Source organism: Nyctereutes procyonoides, unplaced genomic scaffold (genome assembly GCF_905146905.1).
Source record: "Nyctereutes procyonoides isolate TBG_1078 unplaced genomic scaffold, NYPRO_anot_genome, whole genome shotgun sequence".
In the NCBI taxonomy this organism is placed as follows: Eukaryota; Metazoa; Chordata; class Mammalia; order Carnivora; family Canidae; genus Nyctereutes; species Nyctereutes procyonoides.
The window spans coordinates 35,925,614-35,952,645 of NW_026575139.1; the positions used below are offsets into that span (position 1 = coordinate 35,925,614).

Consider the following 27,032-nt stretch of genomic DNA (forward strand, 5'->3'; position numbering starts at 1 on the left):
ACTTTGTCTTTTGTTTAAGTACTATTATGAAAAAACAGAAGGCAACTCACTGTGTTAGCTGTAAAATGTTTGTAAATGTTAATGATCAGACAAGTTCTAGCCAATAACCTCGTACACAAGAGGCCAATCCCACTACCAGAGACATCTGAAATCAGGGGAAATAATTTTGTTTAGTAATTAATGTGATAGCACAGATTCTAATAAATGAAAGTTCATTTGGGGTAGCATTAGTATTTTTATTTTAAAGGATTATAGATACCACACATTTTCACTCACAGGACATTTGCCAAATTCCTGAATATACAATGCTGGAAAACAACATGGAGTATAATCAACTGTAGGACAGGCTGAGCCAACCACATGATATGGAGGTTGGCTGCTATTAGGAACAATTCAAACATCACTTAAGTGATTTCCATATGTCTTAAATGAGAAATTAACAGAGGCACGTCCACAAAGCTACAGAAATTTTTTTCTGTACCATCTATTCTGTACCATAGACACATTCTGGAATTTACACTACCAATCTTTAAGGTTTTATTAGAAATTATTAGTATTTAGGGGTACCTGGCTAGCTCGGTTGGTTACCTGGCCAACTCTTGATTTCAGCTCAGGTCATGATCTCAGGGTCATGGGATTGAGCCCTGCATGGGGCTTTCCTGCTTGGCAGAGAGTCTCTTCCTCCCTCAGCCACTGCACATGCGTGCACATGTACACATGTGCTCTCTCTAAAAATAAATAAATCTTTAAAAAATTTTTTTAAAGAAATAATATTTAAATGTACTTTATCTTAAAGAAATAATTAGTATTTAAATGTTGTACTTTAAAAATGTACTGAACTAATCATATATGTATATGTATGGACACATGCATACATATATCTATATATAAATACGTAAATGTTAGGCCAAAGGGAGCTTTAAAACAAGCACCAAAGAATACTTATTGATTGCAGAAGTAGAAACTGGGCTTCCTAAATATTAATCATGCTATTAACCACATGTTCAAAAATAGAGCAAATAAAGCAAAAATTATATTGCACTTAACCATACAATATATAAAATGGCTAATATACAACAAACAAATCCATGATCAGACTGTAAACGTAATTAGACACTTGCATGTCATAAACATTACTACCTTAAGAATATATACTTTAAATAGTATTATCAAAACTGTTCTAAGTATCACATCACAAAAAGTTACAGGAAATGGCAATAACCTGCAAATAACAGGATTATTTCTATTACATTCTAAATCCAAATTTTATTTCCATTTATGCACATAAAAGGAAATGTTAAAACTAAATCCTGAAGTAAATTCCTCTTTCTGATTTTTTGTTTCTTTATAAATCTAGAACTATGTTACAGTATTGCCATTTCAAAGAAATAACCTACAGTTTCCAAGAAGAATTATTTTTAATACCAGCAGTCTTCCTGTTCAATATACAAAATATAAATCTCTTCTTCTGTCAGAAAGGTCAACATTAAGAATTCTATACCAGGTTCTTTGTTCTGTATTTTCTTTTCCTCTTGGGTGCAGTGAACTCTAAAGACATAAAATTAAGAGTCTGTCAGTTCTAAAAAATAACTGGTAACATACATTTAAACTACAGAGCTCGGGAATCCCTGGGTGGCTCAGCAGTTTAGCGCCTGCCTTTGGCCCAGGGCGTGATCCTGGAGTCCCGGGATCAAGTCCCACGTCAGGCTCCCTGCATGGAGCCTGCTTCTCCCTCTGCCTGTGTCTCTGCCTCTCTCTCTCTGTGTGTCTTTCATGAATAAATAATAAATAAAACCTTTAAAAAAAAGTAAACTACAGAGCTGTTTAATTGGAATGTTCTCACAACAAAATTCCAACAAGAAATCCTAAACCTAAAAAAAAAAAAAAAAAGAAATCCTAAACCTAACATATACATTCTTTTCTTCAAAATGATACTGCAGTTGAAAACTTACTACTTACTACAGTAGATCCTATTCTTTCTTCCTAAGTCCTATTTAATAATAAGCTACTCTGAAGTGGTTTCATATGGATATACTCTTCCTACAGCTAGCATAGACCCAGTGTGCCAAATCGGAAGGTATACAGACTAATGCAATGAGAGTGATTAAGATTTGAATTTCATTTCAGTTAAACCTGAAAACGTAACCCAAACCACTAGTACCATACATCTTTTTGGCTATGACAATGGATGCCATAACCAACAACCAACATCCAAATATGTGTTTATCTAGAAACAGTTGTGAACTTAAAAATTACAAATCATTCAAAACAAAAAAATAGTAATACAACATGAAAATTATGAAAGATGTAAAGAAATAAAATATTCCCCATCAAAGAAAAACAAAAGAGGAGTGATAGGAAAAGGAACAAGAAAAGACAAGAAAAAGGAAAAACAAGTAAGAAGAAAAAGAGATTCCAGGAATCTTCTAGATCCCTAGAAGACAGCAGTGACCAGGATGGAGTGGAGCAGGCCAAGAGAGCAAACCATCCAGTAAAGCAGGTCAGAGGTCAGCCAGAGACTCTTTTAAAAGACGAAAATGACAAAATTCCTCTTGTATTTGAATATCCCAATAGGAGATTTACTCAATCGAGGAAGAGTTTGAGGATAAATTAGTGTTAAGTCTACAGAAAAAATAAATTAGTAAGGCAAAAAGTTATCAGTCTCTAGGGAAAACAAATGTACACATTAAGGAAAAATCATAGTAGATTACAGGGCTCTGTTGTCAATAATGTTTTGTAAATGCAGAATACTAATATAACTAAAATAATTATACTGGAAGGCCGGGGCCTGAGAAGTACACATGTGTCTCAAGTGGGAGGTGAAGAATGTATTAAAGAGAACTACACCCTTGCCTTCCTCACTGTAAAGTCAAGAGATAATCCACAGAACTAAAACATAAAGAAGTGACAAAATACATGGTTTTTTTGAGACACAGAGGTAAATACCAAAATAATAGTCAAAGTGATTAAGAAAGAAATGGAAGCCAGAGTCAGAAGACTGTGATTTCCTATAATGAATATTATTAAATTATTTGAATTCAATCATGTGCATTAATTAAATTATAATTTAACCAAATTTTTAAAAATCACAAACTGACAGACTTTAAATGGGACTTGCAAAGAGCCTTAAAGGTTTGTATATATAGTTTAACTGCTCACAAGAAAAGCCACCAATCAAGACTGGAAAGAAACTACAATCTGAAACTCATCATAAGACTGTAAGGAGTATCTTAATACTAACAAACAAATCACAGAGGCACTCACATTTCTAAAGGAACAAATACTCCCTTGTAAGTATCTATTCTTTTTTTTATATACTTCTATTCTTTTTCTATATACTTCTGTAACACCCTGCTTCTCCCTACCATAATGAACTGGGTTGGTTTTTCTCCCTAACTAAACTCTAAGGTCCTTGAAGGGACAGACTGATCTGATTCATTCAACAAATATATACATAAGTCCCTATGGGCCAGTCACTGTGCTCAGATCCATAACTGTGATCAAAATAAAATGATTCTAAAATTCCAGTAGTATATATCTTTTTTTTTTCCAGTAGTATATATCTTTACAGCCCTGTACATAGCTAAGTGTTTGAAACACAATAGGCACTCAGTAAATGCCTGCCTAAATAAATATAAACCAAAATGAAAAAAAGTCATTAGGCATTATTCTTAACACGTATTCATTATCATTGATGGATTACCAATTATCAAGCCTAGCCTGCTAAATATAACTTATTCTCTGTAATACTCTAATTATTACTAGAGACAATATTAATTAAGCTTGTTTAATAAACACTACAAATTATGAAAACTATAACACTAACAGATATAGTCATTTTAATTTACATCATGCAATTTACAACTATTTAGTTACAATACAATACAATCATTCCATAGGTGAAAATTTTATATTCAAATTTGAAATAACTATTTTTTAAATAACTGTTTTTTTTAACAATAAAATCTTCTTAAAGTTATATCCAGAAATTTGTATTTTGTGAACCCTTTGTTAGGAACACATTCCAGACATCCTCAGGATGAGGTATGTTCACGTACTAATAATGGTATTTTATCTAGCCTTCCCTTCTCACCTCAACTGACCACTACTTCTCCTTTCCATTTACTTATTGTATTAACAGTTACTTTTACATGTCATGTTGAATACTAAAATTCTCCAATGTGTCAAAGAAAAAAGCATCACGAGAACACACAGCCAACCATCATGCTCTTCAAGAGTTCTAAACCTCACTCTACAAGCATAACTTTCCATTAGTAGTTTGACAAAATTTCATCTGTACCTGGTTCACTAAAACTTTCATTGTCCTCTTCCTCTTCTGTAATTACAGGCATACTCAGCCTCAATGATTTATCTTCTTTATGTACATTCTGCATGTCATCTGGAAATAGTTGGGAAAATGAGTTCATATAAAAACAAAAAGATTAATCTTGAAAAATGTTTACACAAATAATGGCATTATTGCAAGAACATAAAAATTAAACTAAAAGCTAAAATTAAAACGGTAAAGAGCAATATGCATTTTAAAATAAATATCTATTTTTAAGTATTATTATATTTGTACCTATGCTTTGAAAAAAAAAATCTAATTCTTCCATTAAAGAAAATGGAGGAAAAGAGAAAAAATGAAATTATCCAAACATGAATATTTTACTCAAGCTTTATCACACACGTCATGGGTTGTATCTGCAGACAACAGAGAATAATCATGTGTCTTAATTCACCTTAATTAATTAATCACAAATGTAATTTTAAAGGTAATAGCCTTGTTTTTGAATGTGTACTTTCTTTTCTCACTACATGTGCTCCACAAGATAGATTTCTCTAGTCATAATTTGCCACTGACTTACCATTTTCCAAAGTATTTTTCTACATCAACCTTCTGGTGCCCGAAGAAATATCCTAACCAAATTGATCAAATACAATTGTCTTATCAGGTCTCATTTAGCACATAACTTTCAGGTCTCAACAGTAACGCCTACATATATTTTCATTCCTCATGCTGCCTTATTCTTCTCCACAATATTTTTACCACCTGATCTATTATTACATGTTAATTTTGTTTCTCTATGGTCTCCCTCTTCCCACTAGAATATAAATTTCACAAAGACAGACTTTGGTTTAAGTCAATGTATCCCTAACACTTAGAAAAGTGCCTGGCATACAGTAGAGCCTGAATAAATATTTATTAAATGATTAAATATGGGTTCAACGATTTTATACCACAGTATTTCATTTAGCACACGTTAATACATCCCTGTCAGCACAGTAGGCAAGAAATTAAATGAAAATAAGTTTAAAATTTTCTGCTCTGAACACATACACGATGAGATTCTTAATGGAGTATGGAGTTTATGGAATAAATACAGATTGCTCTAAGGTGGAGTTGAATAAATTGTAGCAATAAGCTTCCACGTAAACATAATTCAAACTTAAAATAATACTAGTTTCCCATTAAATCATTAAAGTAGAATTTTACCTTTACTTGCAAATCATAAATACTAACCTACAATAACTTACATGATTTTTAAGATGATCAATAATGTTTTAGGAAATCTCTTTCTACATCTAATTATATTTTTTTAATACTTGAACCTATTTTTTAATACTTGAACCTGTAAAGTTTTTCAGTTCACAAAATTAGTACAATCTACCCAAGTTAACTTCTGGCCATGTCCATCCATACCCATTATTAATGATTTTTCCCTAACTCCACATTTACAACCTCATAGAATCTATCCAACCACATCACAAGGTAAGGATTTTTGAGTTAACACGGAGAGTTGAGAAACAAGCCTTATTTAGTCACATGATGATTAATCACATTTTAAGAGATGGATTTCTATATTGTTTAAAAAAATAAAAATCAGGGCAGCCCGGGTGGCTCAGTGGTTTAGCGCCGCCTTCAGCCCAGGGCCTGATCCTGGGGACACAGGATCGAGTCCCACGTCGGGCTCCCTGCATGTAGCCTGCTTCTCCCTCTGCCTGTGTCTCCGCCTCTCTCTCTCTGTCTCTCATGAATAAAATCTTTAAAAATAATAATAAATAAATAAAAATAAAATAAAAATCAGTGTTTTCTAAGAGCTCTTAAAAACAAATACAGTGCTTCACCCATCTATTTTGCAGCCAGAAACCAAGCAAACACACAAAACTTCAGATGTTTATCTCAAAGTCCACATATTAAATAAGGTTCATGAACTTTAGTTACCAGTATGTTCAAGCCTTTATCTAGAACCTGATTACATTTATTTTACATAAGTGAAATGAAGGGCCAACCAGTTTCTGAAACCATTACAGTTAAGGTGCAAAAGGACCAAAAAAATTGCTATAAGCTACAACAAGAACAGAAAGAAGACACCTACCATGATAAACGTAACAGAAAAAACTTTTTAAAAAGTAAAACCTAAAAACTGACAAAGTACTGCAGCATGAAGCCATAAGTATACACTTCTCCACACAAGATATTTCTTGATACGATCATTGCATTATAAAACCCAGTAACATAATATGCTTATGATGATAACCCTGATTCATAAAGAGAAAATTAAATTATGTTTAGGATACACTGTTCTAGAAAATAGGAGAAAATAAAATACATTTAAACCTTTTTCTAATTATAAAAATGATAAATACACATGGTAGAAAACAAGTAATATACAGAGAAGAATGTTTTAGAGAGATATTAACCAGAATAATTAAACTTCTAAAAAGTAAATTTTGACATTTAAATTATTAACCTAAATTATTACAAAACTAACTCCCTAGAGGGTTTCAGGCACTTAGTTTTACTATGCTCAAAGCTAACAGAGTAGGATACAATTATAACTAATAGACTATTGCTCAATCTCTAGTAACAAATGATTACTAGACATGCAGCCGGAATACAATATACTAATTGCATGTCTAATTTGAGCTCCAGACTCACATTTCCAGTTACCTGAGGGACAGCAAGTATAGCAGTTAAAGATTCAGGCATGGATTCAGACACACTGCTATTTGAGTCTCAGCTCCATTTATTAGCTAGGTAACCTTGAACATGTAAAAAAAAAGCATGGCAGATATTAAGTGTGACAGAAATAACAGCTGCTACCCTCTTCACCATCATATCAACATTACTATTACTGATGTACTTCCAGAAATGTGTATAATCTAGGAATGAGGAACACATACAGCTGAAGCTTAAATAATACAGACCTAGGTTAAAAAAACAAAACAAAACAAACTTAAGTAAATCCAATCAATACACTGAGCACTTATTTATGTGCCAGACAACAATTATAGGAATTGGACCTGGAAAGGCAAACTTGGGCAAATTCTAACCCAAATGAAATCTTCATCCTGTGATCCTTATTTCTGTCAAAGGCACCAACATTCCCCTCAGTTGCTTAGGCATTAAAAGCATCCTTATATCCTGTCCCTCTCCACCAGCCTCTATATTTGGTTACATACAACTACATTGCATCTACATTTGGTAATATACATTGGCTCTCATATCTGTCACTCTTCTTTGTCAATTCCTACAACCACCTAGGCCAGATACTCATTACTCCTAAACAGCCTTTTACTTAGTGTTCCTGTTTTCAGTTTATCCCCATCTACCTAACCACACTACTCCCGACTGATTTTTTTCTAAGAAAACTGATCATACCACTTTCTTGCTCAGAATTCTCAATGACTCCCCTCTGCCTACCAAAATTTAATGGCTCCACATTTCAGAGCTTGTCGAAATACAATCCTCGACATATTTTTCTACATTAACAGTAGCTCCTCAACACATCCTTTATACTCTCAAGCAGAAGGGAATCACTATACTACCAACTACCCTGCTTTTTTCATGCCAATCCCTCTATTTGTCTAAAGTCTGTGAAAGTATTTTTAATTATATTAAAATAAAAAAACTCTGGATTTTTTTCCTGATTTCTAAAGTAACATACAGTTATCACAAAAAATTTACAACATTATAGAAATTCATGGGCTTGGAAATTTCTCATGATCCCATCCCTAAGAATTAACCACTATTAATATGCTTCTAGATTTCTTTAATGATAAACATTATGTTTATGTCTACATATGTATTTCTTAAAAGATTTTATGCATGTATGTATTTGAGAGTATGTGTGTGCAAGCAGGGGGGAGGGACAGGACAGAGTGGGAGGGAGAGGGACAAGTAGACTCCTTGTTGAGCTCAGAGAGCCCAACAGGGGACTGGATCCCATGACCCTGATATCATGACCCAAGACAAAACCAAGAGTTGGACACTCAACCAACTGAGCCACCCAGACACCCCTTAAGATATTTTTATGAACAGAAATGCAATCTAAGTAATACACTAAGTAATACATTGGTATATTTTGGATCTATTTTCATGTCACTATATATAGAACTTTCTCTAGCTTTTTAATAACTGCAAAATACCCATTTGTATGGGCTGACAATTTTATGTACCCAATTTTTCAATGTTATATATTTGACTTGTTTAGTCTTTGCCATTTCAAACAATCCTGCAATAAATATCTTGTGTGTTTTTGTTACTTGTAAAGGATAAATTCCTCAAAATTGAATTGCTATATTAAAAGGCACGTACCTTTAAAATTTTGACAGATGATTCCAAATTGCTGTCTAAAAAGGATGTGCCAATTTATACTCCCACTTAAATTCAGATTTTACCTCTTTACACTCTATCAGTGGGTATTCACTTATCCTAAATCTTTGCCAAGCTAATAAATTATATAAAAATCATGTTTAATTTACATTCCTTTAACTTTTGAGATTAAAAATCTCTTCATATGCATGTTGACTGCACTTTGTGAATTGCCTGCCAAGGAGTTTTTACACTGGGTGGTGGCCTTTTTTTCTTACTAATCTATAAGAGCTTCCCTAAAATTAGAAATGTTAACATTATTATATGTGCTGCAAACAGTTTTGAAGCTATTTTGCACTGTATGAGTATAAAGTACCTCTGCTTTACAATAGCAGAGTTGAGTAATTTTGACAGAAATCATATGGCCCATGAAGCCTAAAATATTTACCCTCTGGCTATCTACAATAGGTTTGCTGACCCCCTAATCTAAAGGATTCTTTTTTTAATTAAGAACGGATGCTAGATTTTATCAAATGTCTTCTTGGGTAACTATTAAAATGAATTCACATTTTCCCCTTTAGCTTATTTGTATGGCAACTTATATTCTTATATTGATAAATTCCTAATTGTACCATCCCTGCATCCTGGAACAAAATGCATTCATCAAATTGTTTTATATCTGGGATTCTTTCAAAATATATAACAAAATATATAACACAAGTTTTTTTCAGTAATACTTATGTGAGATTGGCCTAACAGTTTTCTTCCCAATATCTGCTAATCTTGTAAAAAGAACTAAAAGGGCAGCCCCGGTGCCCCAGCGGTTTGCCACTGCCTTTGGCCAGGGTGTGATCCTAGAGACCTGGGATCGAGTCCCGCATCGGACTCCCTGCATGGAGCCTGCTTCTCTCCCTCTCCCTCTGCCTGTGTCTCTGCCTCTCTCTGTGTCTATCATGAATAAATAAATAAAATCTTAAAAAAAAAAAAAAACTAAGAAATTCTGCTTTTGAAGTATTTCCTGATTGTCCTTAACAAATATGGTATCTCCTTTGAATTTTCAGTATACTTCAAGCAACTCTTACCGAACTTCATCATATCTGGACTATGTTAAAGGTATTTAACTTTAATTCTCCTTCCACTGCCTCAATATAGGAAAGAAAACATTGTTAAAAAGCCATAATATATCTTTATATACTACTGTAGTAGCTGGGAGTATGTTTTGCATCAAGCATTAAATTTTTCCTAATGTTTCCGATGTTTTTTACTCCTGACCCTGCTAATTAGATTCCAACTTTATGTCTGGTGAATGTATATTACTTGTGTAATTTGTTAAAAATTAAACTATTGAAATATATAGTCATTTCTTTAAGAATCAAATACCAAGGTTAATTTTATAAACACTATTTTAAAAGAAAAGGTACAGCTTAATTAATACAGCTAAAGGGTAATATAGTTTATATAGAGTATACAGTTAATAGAATGTATTACTTATACCTAATTCTACACATAAGTTTAATCCACACATAAAAAGTACTAATAAAGTATGCCCTGGATAATTCTAGAATGATTCTACAACTAGCTATTTCATTTTTAGACAACTTAGTTAATTTATGTGGACCTAAATTTCATCATCTTTGAAATGATGAATCTGTCAACTCCTGGGGTCCCTTAAAGCAGTTTCTAAGAATCTAAGAAAATTTATTTTTTATGTTAAATTTCACAAAGTTCTCAAACAAGTACCTAACCCCTTTTAATAAAGAAAAATCGGTGAGAAGAGGTTGTAAACAAGATGCATTATCCCTCATGCAGTCTCAAAAAGACTAAAAAGTTACCTCTGTTTCTGGAAGGCATCTTCCTTCCTTCTGATTTCAATGTTTCTTTGTTTCTTTTTTTCCTAGTTGCTTTGATTTGTCCTTGACCAGATGCGGAATCAGAGTCAGAAGAGTCAAGTTTGACTTGACGATGCCTTCTTGACTTGGATGCCTTAAGAGTTAGAAATCCAATTAACCACAATGAATCACAAAATGAATCCAACTGACCAATTTAGGAAAAGGCAAAATATACAAAGAGGAGGAAAAATAAGTCATAAAGTACTTTATCATTATACTGGCTTAATACCTGGTGCATAAATATACTCTTTTATCTTTACAACAGGAAAGGCTCCCTGCAGCTGTCATCATCCACTCAAACTGGGTAAAAAATATGGTTGTTGGGTTAAAACGTAGTTGTAGTTGTATGGTTGGGAAACAGGTGTAAAGGATGAGTATGGTTTCTTACTGCCTAATATCCTATCCTCCCTTTCTTCTAATAACATTTATGTTCCTAGTTACCACCATGTGTTGTGAGTGGAACTACTTTATGCCTGGCTCCAGGTATATGCCACTGATCTAGTCAGAAGTTTCACATCACCACAGCCACTGATTTGTTCAGGAGTGGGCATGTGAGCTCTATCACAGCTCGATTTTATTTTATTTTATTTTATTTTATTTTATTTTATTTTATTTTATTTTATTTTATTTATTTAATTACTTACTTACTTACTTATGCTAGTCACACAGACAGAGAGAGAGAGAGGCAGAGACAGGCAGAGGGAGAAGCAGGCTCCATGCACCGGGAGCCCGACGTGGGATTCGATCCCGGGTCCCCAGGATCGGGCCCTGGGCCAAAGGCAGGCGCCAAACCGCTGTGCCACCCAGGGATCCCTCACAGCTCGATTTTAGAATTCTGTCTAGCTATTAGGAAGGAAAATTCTTCCTCTCTAAAAACCTAGAGCTGGGAACGTACAAAGCTGGCTGTCAGACACAACACATGAAGAGAGTGAAAGCAACATAAGAGCTAGAAATGGAGGGACAGCACAAGGACATTTCAGTTTTATCAATGAATTCCATTATTTGCTTAAGCAGAGTCCTTATAGGAGTTTTCAGCTAATGTGACATACACAGTCCAGGTATTAACAGACATTTAAAATTATCACTCATTATGTTAATTGTACCTCAATAAAGAAAAAACCTGCAGCTATGCTATGACACACTCTTATAACACTTTGTGGGAATTACAATTTAATTCTTAATAACTTTTATGAAGTATTATATATCTTAAAATACACATTAAACATTAATTAGTACTATATACCATGGAATAGTTCTGGTTTAAAACAATTTGGATTAATTAACTTACTATCCTTAGGGCTTTCTTTTTTTTTTTTAATTTTTTTTAAATTTTTATTTATTTATGATAGTCACAGAGAGAGAGAGAGAGAGAGGCAGAGACACAGGCAGAGGGAGAAGCAGGCTCCATGCACCGGGAGCCCGATGTGGGATTTGATCCCGGGTCTCCAGGATCGCGCCCTGGGCCAAAGGCAGGCGCCAAACCACTGCGCCACCCCGGGATCCCTCCTTAGGGCTTTCATTCAATATTTTGTACTCAATTTACTGTGGATGGCAAATATGTAATACTTAACTATAATCATTTTTAATTTTTTTATTTATTCCTTCTCATTTCTACAACTAGAAAATGATAGTAATTTCCACAGGATAAAGACACTCTTATACTCATGAAAATAATCCAAAAAAAAATATGGGATTAAATACATAAATTTATCAGTGCTTCCTCCTGAAATCCCACTAAAATGAGTGTAAGAAAATAAAAATGAATAAACTCACAATAGAAAACACAGCTGCTAAAAAAAATTTAGTAGTAGGAACAGTGAACGATAGCTGATGTAACAGAATCAAGAACTCTAAAATCTAATTGCCTGTACCGAGAAAGTTACCATAAGGCAAGCTAATCCAAGTGGATCAGAAATGAGAGTCATCAGAAATGGGTCTAAAAAATGAGAGATATGCTGAAAATCTACAAAATCAATAGTGTCCCATTTCCCAAAGTCAACTGACCTCCTATAGAAAACTGGAGGCTTGGGGTAGCCCTGGTGGCGCAGCGGTTTAGCGCTGCCTGCAGCCCAGGGCGTGATCCTGGAGACCTGGGATCGAGTCCCACGTCAGGCTCTCTGCATGGGGCCTGCTTCTCCCTCTGCCTATGTCTCTGACTCTCTCTGTGTCTCTATGAATAAATAAATTTAAAAAAAAAAAGAAAAGAAAACTGGAGGGCTTGCTCTCTGGAGAGGCTAACCCAGAGAAGGTGCCAGCCTTTACTGATAATAGGGAAGTTAAGTGAAACCTGCATGAGGAATGGTATACCTCTTGATTTTCTCTGTAGGCTCCCAAAATATTGGTAGCTGGGCTTACTTACCCTTCCCTCCTCCCGACAAGGGAATGGAAGGTTGCTGTCTGGTAAAAATGACAAGATCCAACAAAAAGAAATACTGATGTTAAAAAGTCTTATCTCCACATGCCCACTCTTAAATATGATCTGAGGCTCTTCAAACATTTTAAAAATGCCACCAAAATGAAAGAGATCAAAAATAAAAACAGGAACTCTGGAGGAAAAGGGGTAATCTACAAAACACTATAATTAACATCCTCAAGGAGATAAAAGATAAAGATATTACATAAAAAAATACATTTTTTAAAAGCTTTTATTTATTCATGAGAGACACACAGAGAGAGGCAGAGACACAGGCAGAGGGAGAAGCAGGCTACATGCAGGGAGCCCGATGTGGGACTCAATCTCAGGATGCTGAGATCATGATGAGAGCCGAAGACAGATGCTCAAACACTGAACCACCCAAGTACCCACCAAAATACATTTTTTTAAAGAAAAGATTCAGAGAAGGAAAAAAAAAAAACCTTAGCAATAAAAAAAATTAAAAATCCAATATGATTCAGAAGACAAAGTTTAAGCAATCTCCCTGAGAACAGAGATTGAAAACAGAAAAGAAAAATAAGAAAATAAAAATTCAAGAGAAGGAGCAAAAAAATGCAGCAAATACTATCAAAGCAATTATTTATTTAAAAAAAACTCCTCAGAACTGCTCAAGCTCCCTGCAGGCTATCAGATCAAATGGATACCTGCCATGAGAGCCAAGAATGATGGGGAAAAGACCCATACCAAATTACATTATCATGAAATTTCGAAACTCAAGGGATAGAGAGAAAATCCTAAAACCTTTCACAATCAAGAATACTAAAAGTGGGGATCCCTGGGTGGCTCAGCAGTTTAGCACCACCTTTCACCCAGGGCGTGATCCTGGAGGCCCGGGATGGAGTCCCGCATCGGGCTCCCTGCATGGAGCCTGCTTCTCCCTCTGCCTGTGCCTCTCTCTCTCTCTCTCTCTCTCATGAATAAATAAATAAAATCTTAAATAAATAAATAAATAATACTAAAAGCTGGAAGACAATAAAAAGCAACAGTATCAAAATTCCAGGTCAAGACCAGAAAAGACAACTAAAAGAGAAAAAAAGTTGAAGATGGATTAGGAATACAGGGGTGGAAGTGGTGGAACAGGAGACTGCCGGGTAATATACGCTCTATAATAGTATTAGACTTTTTAAACCATGTACATGTATTACTGTGATGAAAAATAATCTCAAAAAAAGCATCAAGTCAATTCTAAATGACCTTATTAACGAAATAACTTACCTGAACCACAACTGAAAAGGCCTTTGATTTTATTCTTGCTAAGGATTCTGCCCTTTCACATCTCTGGATAAAAAAGAAACGGGAAGGGGAAAAAGTCAACACACATAAACCTTAAAAGAAATTACAGATTCCCCAGTATTTGTTACCAGAAATGAGATCTGAGACAAAAGGTAGGGTCAAAGAAATTAGCATTTATTGGACACATTGACCAAAGACATACATGCACACTACATTCTCATAGCAGGTTCACAATACCATCCCTATGGCTACTGACTGCTGTTATTCAGGATTTAAGGAGACTATGAATGAAACCCTTGGTGATCGGGCCATTCCTCCCTCATCTGCCTATGTCCTAAGATGGCTCCTTGTCTCATCCACCAAGATGGATGAAAACTCTGGAGGCAGGAAGCACTAACTGTAGCTAGAGCTCCATACTGGTTCAAAGTCAGACAGGAAGGAAAGACATTTAGCAAACACCCTGCTCTGTCTGTGTACGGACTGAGAGCACCTTCCACCATTATGCTTCCCTTTCCCTGTAGAAACACTTAGCATCCTCACTCCCAATCTACACTTGATGTGTCTTTCACAGGGTTTCTAGTAAAAAAAAAAAAAAAAAAAATTCTTCGGAGAACTGATGTTTCAGAACTGTCTCAGATAATTGTTACAAAAGTGACCAAGAGTCATGATACTTGTATATAGAATCACAGCTACATGTAAAATGAAAGAAGCTAACCCAAATACTGCCCTGTAAACAATCATATAGTGAATTTTTCTGACCTCTGATTCTTGCGAATTTCCTTCTCTCTTTTCTTCTCCATCTTTAACTTTTGATTTTAAGGGTGGATTCTAAAAGAACAAAAAAGTTATATATGCACATTTATAATTCAAATTAACTAAAAATCAACTGCAAATCATTTCATAGCAATGAGAATCATTTAGTTTCAATTATTGCAAAACTAAAAGATCATTTCACATTATTACAGCATGGTTCACCACTTGACATTAATATCACGGTTAGGTTTCAGAATAGTTCTAAAATTTATCAATAAAATGCCTAAATCCTAATGAAGGAAAATATGCATTTCATATAGCAGTAATAAAACTGGTTTAAGAGGTGCCTGGGTGGCTCAGTGGTTGAGTATCTGCCTTTGGTTCAGGTTGTGATCCTGGGGTCCTGAGATCGAGTTCCGCATTAGGCTCCTTTAAAGAATTTTATTTATTTATTCATGAGAGACAGAGAGAGAGAGAGAGAGAGAGAGGCAGAGACACAGGCAGAGGGAGAAGCAAGCTCCCTGCAAGAAGCCTGATGCAGGACTCGATCCTGGGGTTTCCAGGATCATGCCCCAGGGTTAAGGCAGTGCTAAACCGCTGAGCCACAGGGGCTGCCCTAATAAATAAAATCTTAAAAAAAAAAAAAAAAACTGTTTTATTCTCCTTTCCTTCAGGTTTTCAGAAGTCTTAGTAATGCTAACTAGAGTTTATTAAAAGAGAGTACTATAAAAAGAAGTACTATAAAAGTACTAAAAGATAATAGAATAGAGTTTTACATGAATAGCCTAGGTCATTTGTGTAACCCATTTATAACAAAATATTCAGACATTCTAAAATGTGCTGTCTCTCATTAAAATAAATATGGGTAGAGCAAGCAAATTATTTCCTTCTTCCCAAGACTGTAATCTCATCACTTTCTTCATCTTTTGTAAAATTAAGTTTTGAGCCAGCTCCCTTTATACAATGAAAAGCCAAAAGCTGGCAGCCAATCTTTCTGAAAGACAATATATAAAATAATAATATGGATCTAGCATTTGTGAAAATACTAACACAATACCAGGCACACAGTAAGTCATCAGAACTTGCTTATATACTATATTTATTTTTTCCTAAAAGGATTTCCTAAAATAAGATGGAGTAGTGGTTTCAAAGTTAAAGTTAGCAAGGCTGGCCCTAAGGTTTCCAGAGTAAGAAAGTTTCCCTACATGAAAAGGTTACTGTGGAATATGAGCAGCTCCAGCATCAGTTTTTGGATCAGAAAACTAAATTGAAGATTTATGTTGATGAGGTTTATAAATGGATAAACCGAGGCAGGTAGAGCATGTCCTACCACAATGGAAGAAGCCACCACTCAGGGCTAGCATATGCTGCCATGCAGAAAAATGGGCCCTGTGTTACCAAACCACTGACTTTTAAAAAATTTTTTTTAGATTTATGTATGTATTTTAGAAAGAGAAAGAGCATGTGAACTGGGGAAATGGGGACAGTGGCAGAAGGAGAGGGAAAGAATTTCAAGCAAACTCTGTGCTGAGCCTAGAGCCCAACAGAAAGCTCAATCTCACAACCCTGAGATCATGCATGACCTGAGCCAAAATCAAGAGTTGGACATTTAACTGACTGAGCTACCCAGGTGCCCCCAAACCACTGAAGAGAAGTTTTAGAGAACAGAAGTTGGATGTCTGAAATTTTAAGTGAAGTCCATAAAAATTTAAATGCTAGTGATTAATTCAACTTTTTAAAACAATGTTAGGGGTGCCTAGGCGGTTCAGTCAGTTAAGTGTCTGTCTTCAGCTCAGGACATGATCTCACAGTCCTGGGATCAATCTCTTCGGGCTCCCAGGTCAGCGGGCAGCCTGCTTCTCCCTCTCCCTCTGCCACTCCCCCCACTTTTGTGTGAGGATGCTCTCTCTCTCAAATAAATAAAATCTTAAAAAATTAAAAATTAAAAAATAAAACAATGCTAGGATCAACATTGTGTCAAATAAACCACACCTGTGTGTAGGATCTGGCCCAAAGACTGCCAGTGTGCAAGCTCTGGAAAACCACAATTACTTATTCCTCTATAGTTACACCAATATTATATATAAATATATAGTGTATATGTGTGTATATATATGTACATATATATAGTGTGTGTGTATATACAGTGTATTACTTAACATGTATTATAGAATTGTTATTAATAATTGTTTCACTATATATACGAAATCTGTTTGTATGGTTAAATAACATCACACAGCTGATAACTGGCAACACCAGAGCTAGGAAAATAAAGCCCTCGAAATCTTAACTCCAGAAGAACGTAGGCACTGAACTAAGCTGCATCTCAACTTTTTGACTTATGTCCAGCCATGAATGTACCAGGTGAATACATGGTGAGGCATCAAACAAGCGGTCACATACCTTTCTATCTTTGTGCCACTGCTGATGCTCCAAAACTATGTTCTTAATATTGTCAAAAAAATCATCCTTTATCAAGCTGAGGGCTTTGTCAGGATTGGATTTATCACCTGAAATTATATGTTTCATGTTCTGATAATGATCATGAACATTCAGCATTTCCTAAAAGTGAAAAGATGAATCTTTTATTTCAATTTTTGAGGAGAAACTTAAAGGCAAAACCAACTCAAAATAAAATGACTAAGTTGATAGGAATAACATGCTACAATATATTGAAAATAATATAATCATGCAACCAAAATAGTACAACTTTATTAATGAAGAAGCTGCTTTCCAGAGATAATGACTCACTGAATTTAATTCAACAAACATTAATATACACTGTATGGAGAGAGATGGGGAAAAGATAGGACATAACAAAACTTACTTACAGTATAACATCATTAAATATCACTAATGACAACCAAGATCGTATTTTTTTAAATTTTATATTATCATTTCGAGGATATTTACACAATTCTTTATTTTCAGCCATAAATTCCTATGTAATGACTCTCACCCAATCCTCCACCGAGATGTGCTGACTTTCACAAATCTCAAAGCCTATGTGCCTGTAAGCTTCATCATTTTTTCACTAGTAAGATCCGGGATTAAAAGAAAGAGAAGGCAATGTGTAACAATATTTGAGGAATCACTTATCACTTAGACGTTTATTCCCCAGAAACCTCCAGCCAAATGGGTAGGTCTATGAGGTAAGGAGAGAGATAACACATTATAGGCAGACTTTGGAAAACAGATAAAACCAGTATTGAGACTTAGCGCAAAGACCAGCAGAGAACTACCGTCACTTCCATCATAGATGATCTCTCCAACATTTGAATCATCCCTAGTTAGGCTACTCCATTCATTTCCAGCAGGTTTTGATGGAATTGATAGATATCTGTTCAAGCAATCATAAACTGCTGGATAGTGGTGAGTGCTCACATATGCATGATATTCAAAGAATAGTGTCTAGACATGGGGAGCCTCTAACTTTTTACGGCTTATAGTGTACTATATCCCATATAGTACATGCAGAAGAATATAGGGAAAAGATCACTACGCTGGACCTGGTTTTGAGCCTGAGTTCTGTCACTTGCCAGACTGTGGCTTTGAGCAAATACCTCAATCTGAGAATCACATTCCACATCTGTACAAAATTAAGCGATGCCATCTAATCCAGTATAAAAGTATCAAGTGAGCTTTTACAAGTGGGAGTGTTCTATAAAATGTAAAGCACTATACAAAGTAAAGGATTAAGAAATAAAACAATGAACTTCAGAGCTTTACAGCCTTGGACAGTCAAATCTAGTCTACACCTTGCAGCGTGCAAATTACTTAACTTCTCTGAATCTGTTTCCTTGTTTTTAAAATTAGGAAAATACTACCTCCTTTACAGGGTTACTATCAGTAAGATAACAACATAAAGCATCTAACATAGTTCCTGAACATGCTGAAACCTCAACATATAACAGCCATCATTATAATTGTATAAAGAAAGACTCAGAAATGAAATGACTGGTTCAAGGTCATATTTAAGTAGCAGAGTTAAAATTAATAGTCAAAAGTTTCTTTTTCCCCATATACTTTTTTTAAAAATTCCATTATAATTAAGTTATATTAATTTCATTTTAAAAAATTCCATTATAGTTAACATACAGTTATATTAGTTTCAGCTGTACAATACAGTGATTCAACAAAAATCAAGTTCTGGTCCTATTCTTTTCATTTTATTATTCCTTTTAACCACAAAGCTAGAAGTGGCAGAATGATGACAAAAATACAGGTCACTGACAGGCAAACTTAATAGCATTTGCAGGCAGTAGAAGGAAAGTAGAGAAGTATTAAATGTAAGGATTAACAGTAAGAATGGGTCAAAGACTATGCTAGGACAGGACAGTCAACTGAGGTATTGAGGGATAAGGCTCTCAAAGCAGATCAGTGGCAAGCCAAAAACCCTAGATAAAGTCAGGATGACTTTATACAGAAGCTCCTAGCTTGGCCCTTCTGACCCTCTTCCTCAATCACCCTAATAGGATATGCCATTGTGCCATTGTGCATCACCTCAGCTCTGTTCTCTAAAATCTTCCATACCTATTTGCTGACATGAACAATTTTTTTTTTTAACAGAGGAACCTTTAATTCAACACCTTCAGAACCTTTAATTCTTAAGATTAAAAGAACTTAAAATCAAAAAGCACGTTTAAGAAGGTGTGTTGGAAAAAGTTAACATTCTACCACCCTATTAGTCCATGACCAAAAATTACAACCAATTGGATTCAAATCCTCCTTTTCATTAGAAGAATAGGAATAAGAATAATGCAACATCTTGCTGTTCTAAAACATCCTCTGCCTCTCCCTTTTTATGGTTAACCTCAGTACTTCCTGGCAAATTCTTTCTGGTATCCCCAAACCTTCTGTTCTTCCTAATAACTATTGCAAACTCTCTATTCTCAATTCCTTGAACTCCCAATGGCCCTCTCTTAAAGTTCAGACTATTAGATCTGTTTGCCTTCTACTTCTCTTCTTCACAACAAATCATATGAATCCAGTTTCACCTTCTTTCCTCAAGTTTGAAAAGAATCAGGCTTCTCCTGGTCAATGCTAATCTTTCCCCTGGGCTTCCATCCCAGACCTGCCCACCTCCTCTAAAGCAAGAACCCTTCTCCTCCTTCTTCCAAACAACCTCTCCTGACTCCTTACCCTAAACCTAAATAAAAATTTGAAGTTTAACAAATAATTAAAAATTGTTTAAAACACCTATTTGGCAGGGATATTATAAGGATTAAAAGAATCTACACAAAACATCTTATTAAGCTCCTGTAAAATAGCTTCCTTCTAATGCAGTAATTCTTATCTTTTGGGGCAGGGGGCATGAACACCTTTGAGAATCTGAAGACAGTTATGATATCTCAACGTAACCAAGTGTCCATATGTATGACAGTTTATTATACAACGTAGGGGAAAAAGGGATACATGGACCATCTGAAGGTCATCCATGGATTCCAAATTAACAATTCTTGCTTTAAAATAGTTATTTTACAAAACACACCCAGAGTACTTTCAAAAATCAATTTGCTGGGGCACCTCAGTGGCTCAGTTGGTTAAACGTCTGACTCTTGACTTCAGTTCAAGTCATGATCTCATGGGTCCTGAGACTGAGCCCCTTATCCTGCTCCACATTCAGCAGGGAGTCTGCTTGAGATTCTTTCTCCCTCTGCCCCTTCCCCAGCTCTCACACATACACTCATTCCCTCTCTCTCTCTCAAGTTTTTTTTAAAAATTGATTTACTACCTTAATTACAAATCATACGTGATATCTGACAGGCTGAAGCTATCAGAATATGGTAGCATCTACAACACAGAAAAACATTTGAGCAAATCAAAGATCTGATCCCTCTTTTACTCCTGATATAGGAAGATTGAATAGTTGAGGGGAAAAAAAGGAGTAACACTTATCAGGAGTCTACTATGTGCCACATGCCATCCTCAGCATTACTCAGGCATAATTCAGTTTCAATTTTCATAATTGGATGAAATGAAGATGGTAATCCTAATATTAAAGACAGGGAAACTAAGGCTCAAAGAGATTAAAAAATCTGACCAAGGCTCCCATCTGGTTAGACTCACTCTCTCATGAGAACTCTCTCTCTTTATATATATGAATGAATCCATTCTTTTGAAATGTTAATATATCATGGATTACTAAGGCTGTAGTCCTATAGTGGGTTTGGTTTTTCAGGGCAGTGCTTTTCTATGCATGTAAAATTCTGTGAGTCTTACTACTGATCCATGTGAAAGATTTTTTTTCTCAATACTAAACAACTGGAATAAAATACCAAAATACATTAGTTGGTAAAGCTACTTTATGACTGTGCCTCTTATCCATAATTCTTGACTTTAAATTTTTATCAGAATAGCATCATTGGGGGATCCCCGGGTGGCTCAGCGGTTTAGCGCCTGCCTTTGGCCCAGGGCGCGATTCTGGGGTCCCGGAATCGAGTCCCATGTCGGGCTCCTGGCATGGAGCCTGCTTCTCCCTCTGCCTGTGTCTCTGCCTCTCTCTCTATCATGAACAAATACATTTTTTAAAATCTTAAAAAAAAAAAAAAAAAAAAAAAGAATAGCAACATTGGGGCAGCCCGGGTGGTTTAGTGCTGCCTTTAGCCCAGGGCCTGATCCTGGAGACTCAGGATGGAGTCCCACGTCAGGCTCCCTGCATGGAGCCTGCTTCTCCCTCTGCCTATGTCTCTGCCTTTCTCTCTCTCTCTCTCTGTGTCTCTCATGAATAAATAAAATCTTAAAAAAAAAAAAAAAAAGAATAGCCTCATTGCTCTCAATGGGTTTTTAAATAGACATTATAAAAAGGAATAGGAAATGAATACATAATGTTAAAAAATAAAAACAAAGTCCCTTTAATTCTTGTTTTACGGCCTATCTAAAGTCAAATACAAATGGTGGTTTCAGTACTTGAATCTAAATATCCTAAGTCCAATTAGTCTTCTACATCTTTTTGCTTCTGAGGTTCAAGATTCATTCCATAAATTTTCATATATTTAGGGTGTATTATTTCTGATACTTTGGAATAACAATAAGCATTCTCTGATTGGTTACATTCATTGGAAAAAATTCCAGTATCCCACAGATGAAGGTACAACTTCAATATATAGTTAAAAATAAAACAATTTTTTTCTAATATTTGAAGGGCAAAAAAAACAAATTTACCTCTAATACATCAGAAGTGATAAGTTTCATTACACGATCATTTGGGTCCTTAAATTCTTCTGTAACTTCAGCTCGTTGAATTTTCTTCTTCATCCTATATGATAGCTATATGATAATGAATATTTCTTAGATAACTATTTTTCAGAAACTATTAGACTTTTAAAACAACTTTTAAGAGGATCCCTGGATGGCTCAGTGGTTTGGTGTCTGCTCTCAGCCCAGGGCATGATCCTGGGGTCCCAGGATCACGTCCCACATTAGGCTTCCTGCATGGAGCCTGCTTCTTCCTCTGCCTATGTCTCTGTCTCTCATGAGTAAATAAATAAAATCTTAAAAAATAAATAAATAAAACAACTTTTAAGATGCCATGCCATGTACTTATAAATTCATATGATCTTCAGACAAGTTACATGATTTGCCAGCTGATGTCAGAAGCAGACTTAGGACTTAGTGCTCTTTCAATCTAGTGTCTCAACTGTCATGATTGAAGAAATATATTTTATTAGTGGAAGTTTCTACTTTTCACCAACTATTATTAAAATTCCTTGGTCCTCTTTCAGTAACCTGTTCTCTGAATAAAGAAATAAGCAAATGGCAGATGCCAAAACTCATTTCCTTTTCTAACAATTTAATAGACAGCATTTAAAAACTCACTGCATTGAAAAGGAGACTGAATTTTTGTTTTCAAAAAAAAAAAAAAGTAATCAGAAAGCATTTTCTCCTATTTTTAAGAAACTTTCTACAAGTATTGGAAATTACATAATATCTTTTCCAATATATGGAGACTGAGGTACTTTATGAACAATGAAGCATAATCTCTCATTTTGAAAAACAATCTATTTTAGATAACATACCAATTTGGGCATTGCCGTAAAATGAAATGCTTTGTCTAGTCGTAATTTCCTAAAAATATAAGCTGCATCAAAATGTTGTGCATTTATCAAATCTTGCTGAAATTTTAAAACTTCATCCCAATCCTTTAGGGCAACTCTAATCTACAACAAGAGTAAAAGCATTGTTATTAAAGGTAAATCTTTTTTCACAAATATATTATAATTTTGAAACACTGGCATTCCTATTAATATCAGTTTGTTATAAAAATACTTTACCAATTTCCTATTTTGCTGAGGGAAAACAAGTATTACCTTTTGTTTTGGTTGACACAGTTGGGTGTTATATAATCCATATAGCAGATACAAAGCACCAACTCTGATCTGGAAGGTGTATGGAGGTAAAAAATATTGCCAAGCCAAAGCTAATGCTTCTTTTGTAAACATGTTCTTTTCTAAATTTCTCATTCTACCACTAGAAAACAAAGAGAAAATATATTATGACTCTTAAGTAAATACGTAATGAACAAAATTTAAAAGAGGTATATTCTAGCAGCTGCTAGACACTGAAGGGGTGGGTATCCTACATCTGATCCTTTCATGATCAAGCACAAAGACCTAATTTTCTGCTGTGCTTATTATCCTGAGGCACAGGCATACACTAGGTAAACAAGATGCATATTCCTAAAGCATCAATTTTACTTGCTGAATTGGGGAGCAAAAGGGGAGGGGTCACAAATTATTCCTGGTTAAGAATTTTAAGCCTTTAAAATATTAAAATCATGGTTATAATACAGAATAAAATACAAAAATTACATGCATTTTAAAATATAACAGAGATTTTCCCCAATGCTCTCAGGGATTCACACTACACCTCATTTGTCCTTGAGACACCTAGATGAAAAAGTTAGAAAACCACAATACAAAGTAACCCATGCCTTCCTCCCAATTCCACTGGGTAAAGCTCACCAAAGTAAAGAGAGAACAGGGTAGGAAAGCAGACTCCCCTATACTCCCAAAGCCTGGGCTATTCAAATAATAAATATACTAAAAAAATGCAGAATACTTACTGTAGTTTTAGCAACCTAAGCAATTTCTAAATAAATAACATCACTATTCCCAAGTAGTCCCTACCTTTTTCTCATTTCTAGTTTTTCCCATTAGCTAAATATTAAGGTAACTCCAGCAAAATTTTCCTTAACTCCCACTTTTCAAGGGAGATGCACTTAAAGACCATGGGTTTTGGATAGCAGCAGACATAACAGGTTTCATTATCTGCTCTACCACCTACTAGGTTTATGATCATGGACTTAACCTCCTTAAGCCTCAATTTCCCCATCTATAAAACAAGGATAATTATATACTTGCTTTTCAGAGTTGTTCTATGAATTAAATACATTAAGCTATAAACACGTTACATTTAGTAGCCATTAAAAAATTAGTTCCTTTCCAGGGCACTTGGGTGGCTCAGTCAGTCGGTGAAGGGTCTGCCTTTGGCTCAGGTCATGATCCTGGGGTCCTGAGACAGGGCCCCACATCGGGCTCCCCGTTCATCAGCAAGCCTCTTCTCCCTGTCCCCAGCTCATGCTCTCCTTCTTTCATAAAAAAGTAAACTCTTAAAAAAAATTAGTTCCTTTCCTTTCATTGACTATACAACAAATAGCTCTCTATCCTCCAAATCATGCAATGGACAAACTACATAAGTAATTATTACATTGAGGGAAAAAAAAGAAAACTTTTAATTTTTATCCAGGAAAACAGTTTTAATCACAAGGACTCATTCAGCCAATTATTTAGCTTTTCCAATATCATATATATTATGCTAAAGGATACTAAATTCATCCAGTCATTGTCCTCACAGAGCTCTATCTAGTGAAGGGAAAATTTTAAAGCAGTAATAATAATGATGAGTATTTATGGAGCATTTAGAGTGCCCTCAACATATTTTATCTCATTTAATCCTCAGAACTATGATATGAAGTATTATCACTATCTCCATTCTACAGATATAGAAGCTCAGGCAAGTAACTTGACCAAAGAAGTTACTCTGTGGGGTCTGACTAAAAATCAGGGGCAGCCCAGGTGGCTCAGCGGTTTAGCGCCGCCTTCAGCCCAGGGCGTGACCCTGGAGACCCGGGATCGAGTCCCACATTGGGCTCCCTGCATGGAGCCTGCCTCTCTGTGTCTCTCATGAATAAATAAAATCTAAAAAAAAAAAAAAAAAAAAAAATCAGTGGGGCTCAGTGATCTGAACTTAACCACTATACTACACACACAACAACCTGCTCTAGGAAAAACGGAGTATGAACGCCTTACTTACCTTACCCTAGAAGGGCAAAGGAAGGCTTCCCTAAAGAACTGTCACTTGAGCTTAAATCTGAGTGAAGAAAAAGGTGGACTGGCAGGAGCTGGGGGAAAGTTCCAGGCTTTGGAAACGCCAAAAAGGGCCACAGGCAGAATGGAGCAAGTGAGTGCATGGAGGCGAGAGGCAGATAAAGCTGCAGAGACGAACCGAGGCCCGTCAGGCGTATTAGGGAATCTGAGCTTTCTTTACCCTAAGGGCAATGGAAATCACCCGAGTGGTAAGTACGGGGAGTGACTGGATGTCATTTGCACCTTAGAAAGACAACTTTCGTTATTCTGTGAGAAATGAATTCAGTCGTGCTGGGATTTGTTCTTACTTAGGTGTTTGTTTTTAAACATGGGGTTCTAGGGAACAACAGTGGAAGAGGGCAAATGATGAGGGGCTTAGGCCACGGTGAGGCAGGAGATGAAGGGAAGGGTTTAGAAAGGCGGCCACGCAGAAGTACCAACTCGTCAAGAAGCCGCAAAACGATGCAGTCGAAACCAATCCAAGTGCCCAGGAATGAGGCCCAGGGGGCTGGCGGCAGCATTCGGACACTGCCGCCTTTCTCTGCCCTTCCCAGATCCAGCGATGCCTCGGAGAACAAAGTGGCGTCCTACGCCGCCTCCGACCTGGGAGAGAGGCGGGCGGCGGACTAGAAACACGCACCAGAAGATGGTCCCGAACTTCTTACTCCTCCAGAGCTCCGTGAAGTCCTCGAATCGCACGCTATCCGTCTCCTGGAAGCGGCTGAGCAGCGCCTCGCAGTCCGTTTGCAGGCCGGGAGACGTCCCCATGCCTGCGAGGCCCGCAAGCCGAAAGCGAACTAACCCGCGGCTGTCGCCGAGGAAACCGCAACCGGACGTCCCGCCCCCTACAACAGGACGCACTTACGCTCCGTGACGTATTATCCGGCCTCGTTAGCCCCGCCTCCACCCGGCCGCGTGCGAAACGTAGTTTTGCTTACTGCGCATGCGTGGGGGCCTGTTTTCCGCCCCCCCCCTTTTTTTTTTTGCTTACTCTGCTCTCCTTAACAGAGAGACCTAAGGTCACTCCTTTAAACTTCATTGAAGAGGTTTTGATCTCAAGTGTCTTGTGAGCCCAAGAAGGATTTTAGGTCTGCATTAGGCTAGCTTGTGCACATTGGCTTTACTCTCACTATCCCTTTCCTTTAAGGTGACCCCACTATGACAGAAGTCAGCTTTTACCTCTTAGCTTCTCCCTGGAGCTAGATAGGGAGTGGTAGTTTGTACTTTGCACCATTTTCAGATTGCAGGGTATGCTATTTTTATTCTGTAGGAGTGGTATCCCAATATAATAGAAAGCATTAGATGATCTGGCTGTAGATCTGCTCAACTTTCCTGATTGTTGATCTATTTTTAAAATTTTATGTAATATTTTTATGTAAGCAGAAAACTTTATGTAACCTATCTGAGATAAGAAGCATAGCCATGAAGTGAGTATTTGTGTCCCTTCTACCTGTGTGGGACAGGAGCATTATCAACTCTGTCACACTAATCTGTGAACTCCTCTAAACTAGTCCCCCTGCCTCTACCGCTACCTTAGGAACAACTACCTTGTTTTGTTTCTCATTCTCTTGTATGTATTTTTATGACATGTGTATGGATCTCTAAACAATAGATTGTTTAGTTGTGGTTGGTTTTGAGTCTTATGAAAATAGTATTGCAATTTTTTTTAAGTTCTATGCCCAACTTAGGGTTTGAACCCATGGCCCAGAGATCAAGACTAGCATGCTTTCCAACCGAGCCAGCCAGGCACCACCACT

The 27,032-nt window shown here is 36.1% G+C and overlaps 1 protein-coding gene across 2 annotated transcripts; it reads right to left on the reverse strand.

Annotated features, from left to right (window-relative positions):
* Window positions 1–215: 215 nt before the first annotated feature.
* Window positions 216–26,093, reverse strand: SNAPC1 (small nuclear RNA activating complex polypeptide 1). 2 transcript variants are annotated; one of them, XM_055304581.1, is made up of 10 exons: window positions 25,916–26,093; window positions 23,218–23,377; window positions 22,927–23,067; window positions 22,073–22,177; window positions 17,312–17,470; window positions 14,915–14,983; window positions 14,138–14,200; window positions 10,432–10,582; window positions 4,301–4,399; window positions 216–1,548 (listed from the first exon to the last, which is right to left on the reverse strand). In XM_055304581.1, exons 1-10 carry the CDS (start codon window positions 26,041–26,043, stop codon window positions 1,496–1,498), a joined length of 1,128 nt encoding a protein of 375 aa, XP_055160556.1. In that variant the 5' UTR covers window positions 26,044–26,093; the 3' UTR covers window positions 216–1,495. The 2 variants fall into 2 exon arrangements, with proteins under 2 accessions (XP_055160556.1, XP_055160557.1); XM_055304582.1 differs by lacking the exon at window positions 22,927–23,067.
* Between the last annotated feature and the right edge of the window lie 939 nt (window positions 26,094–27,032).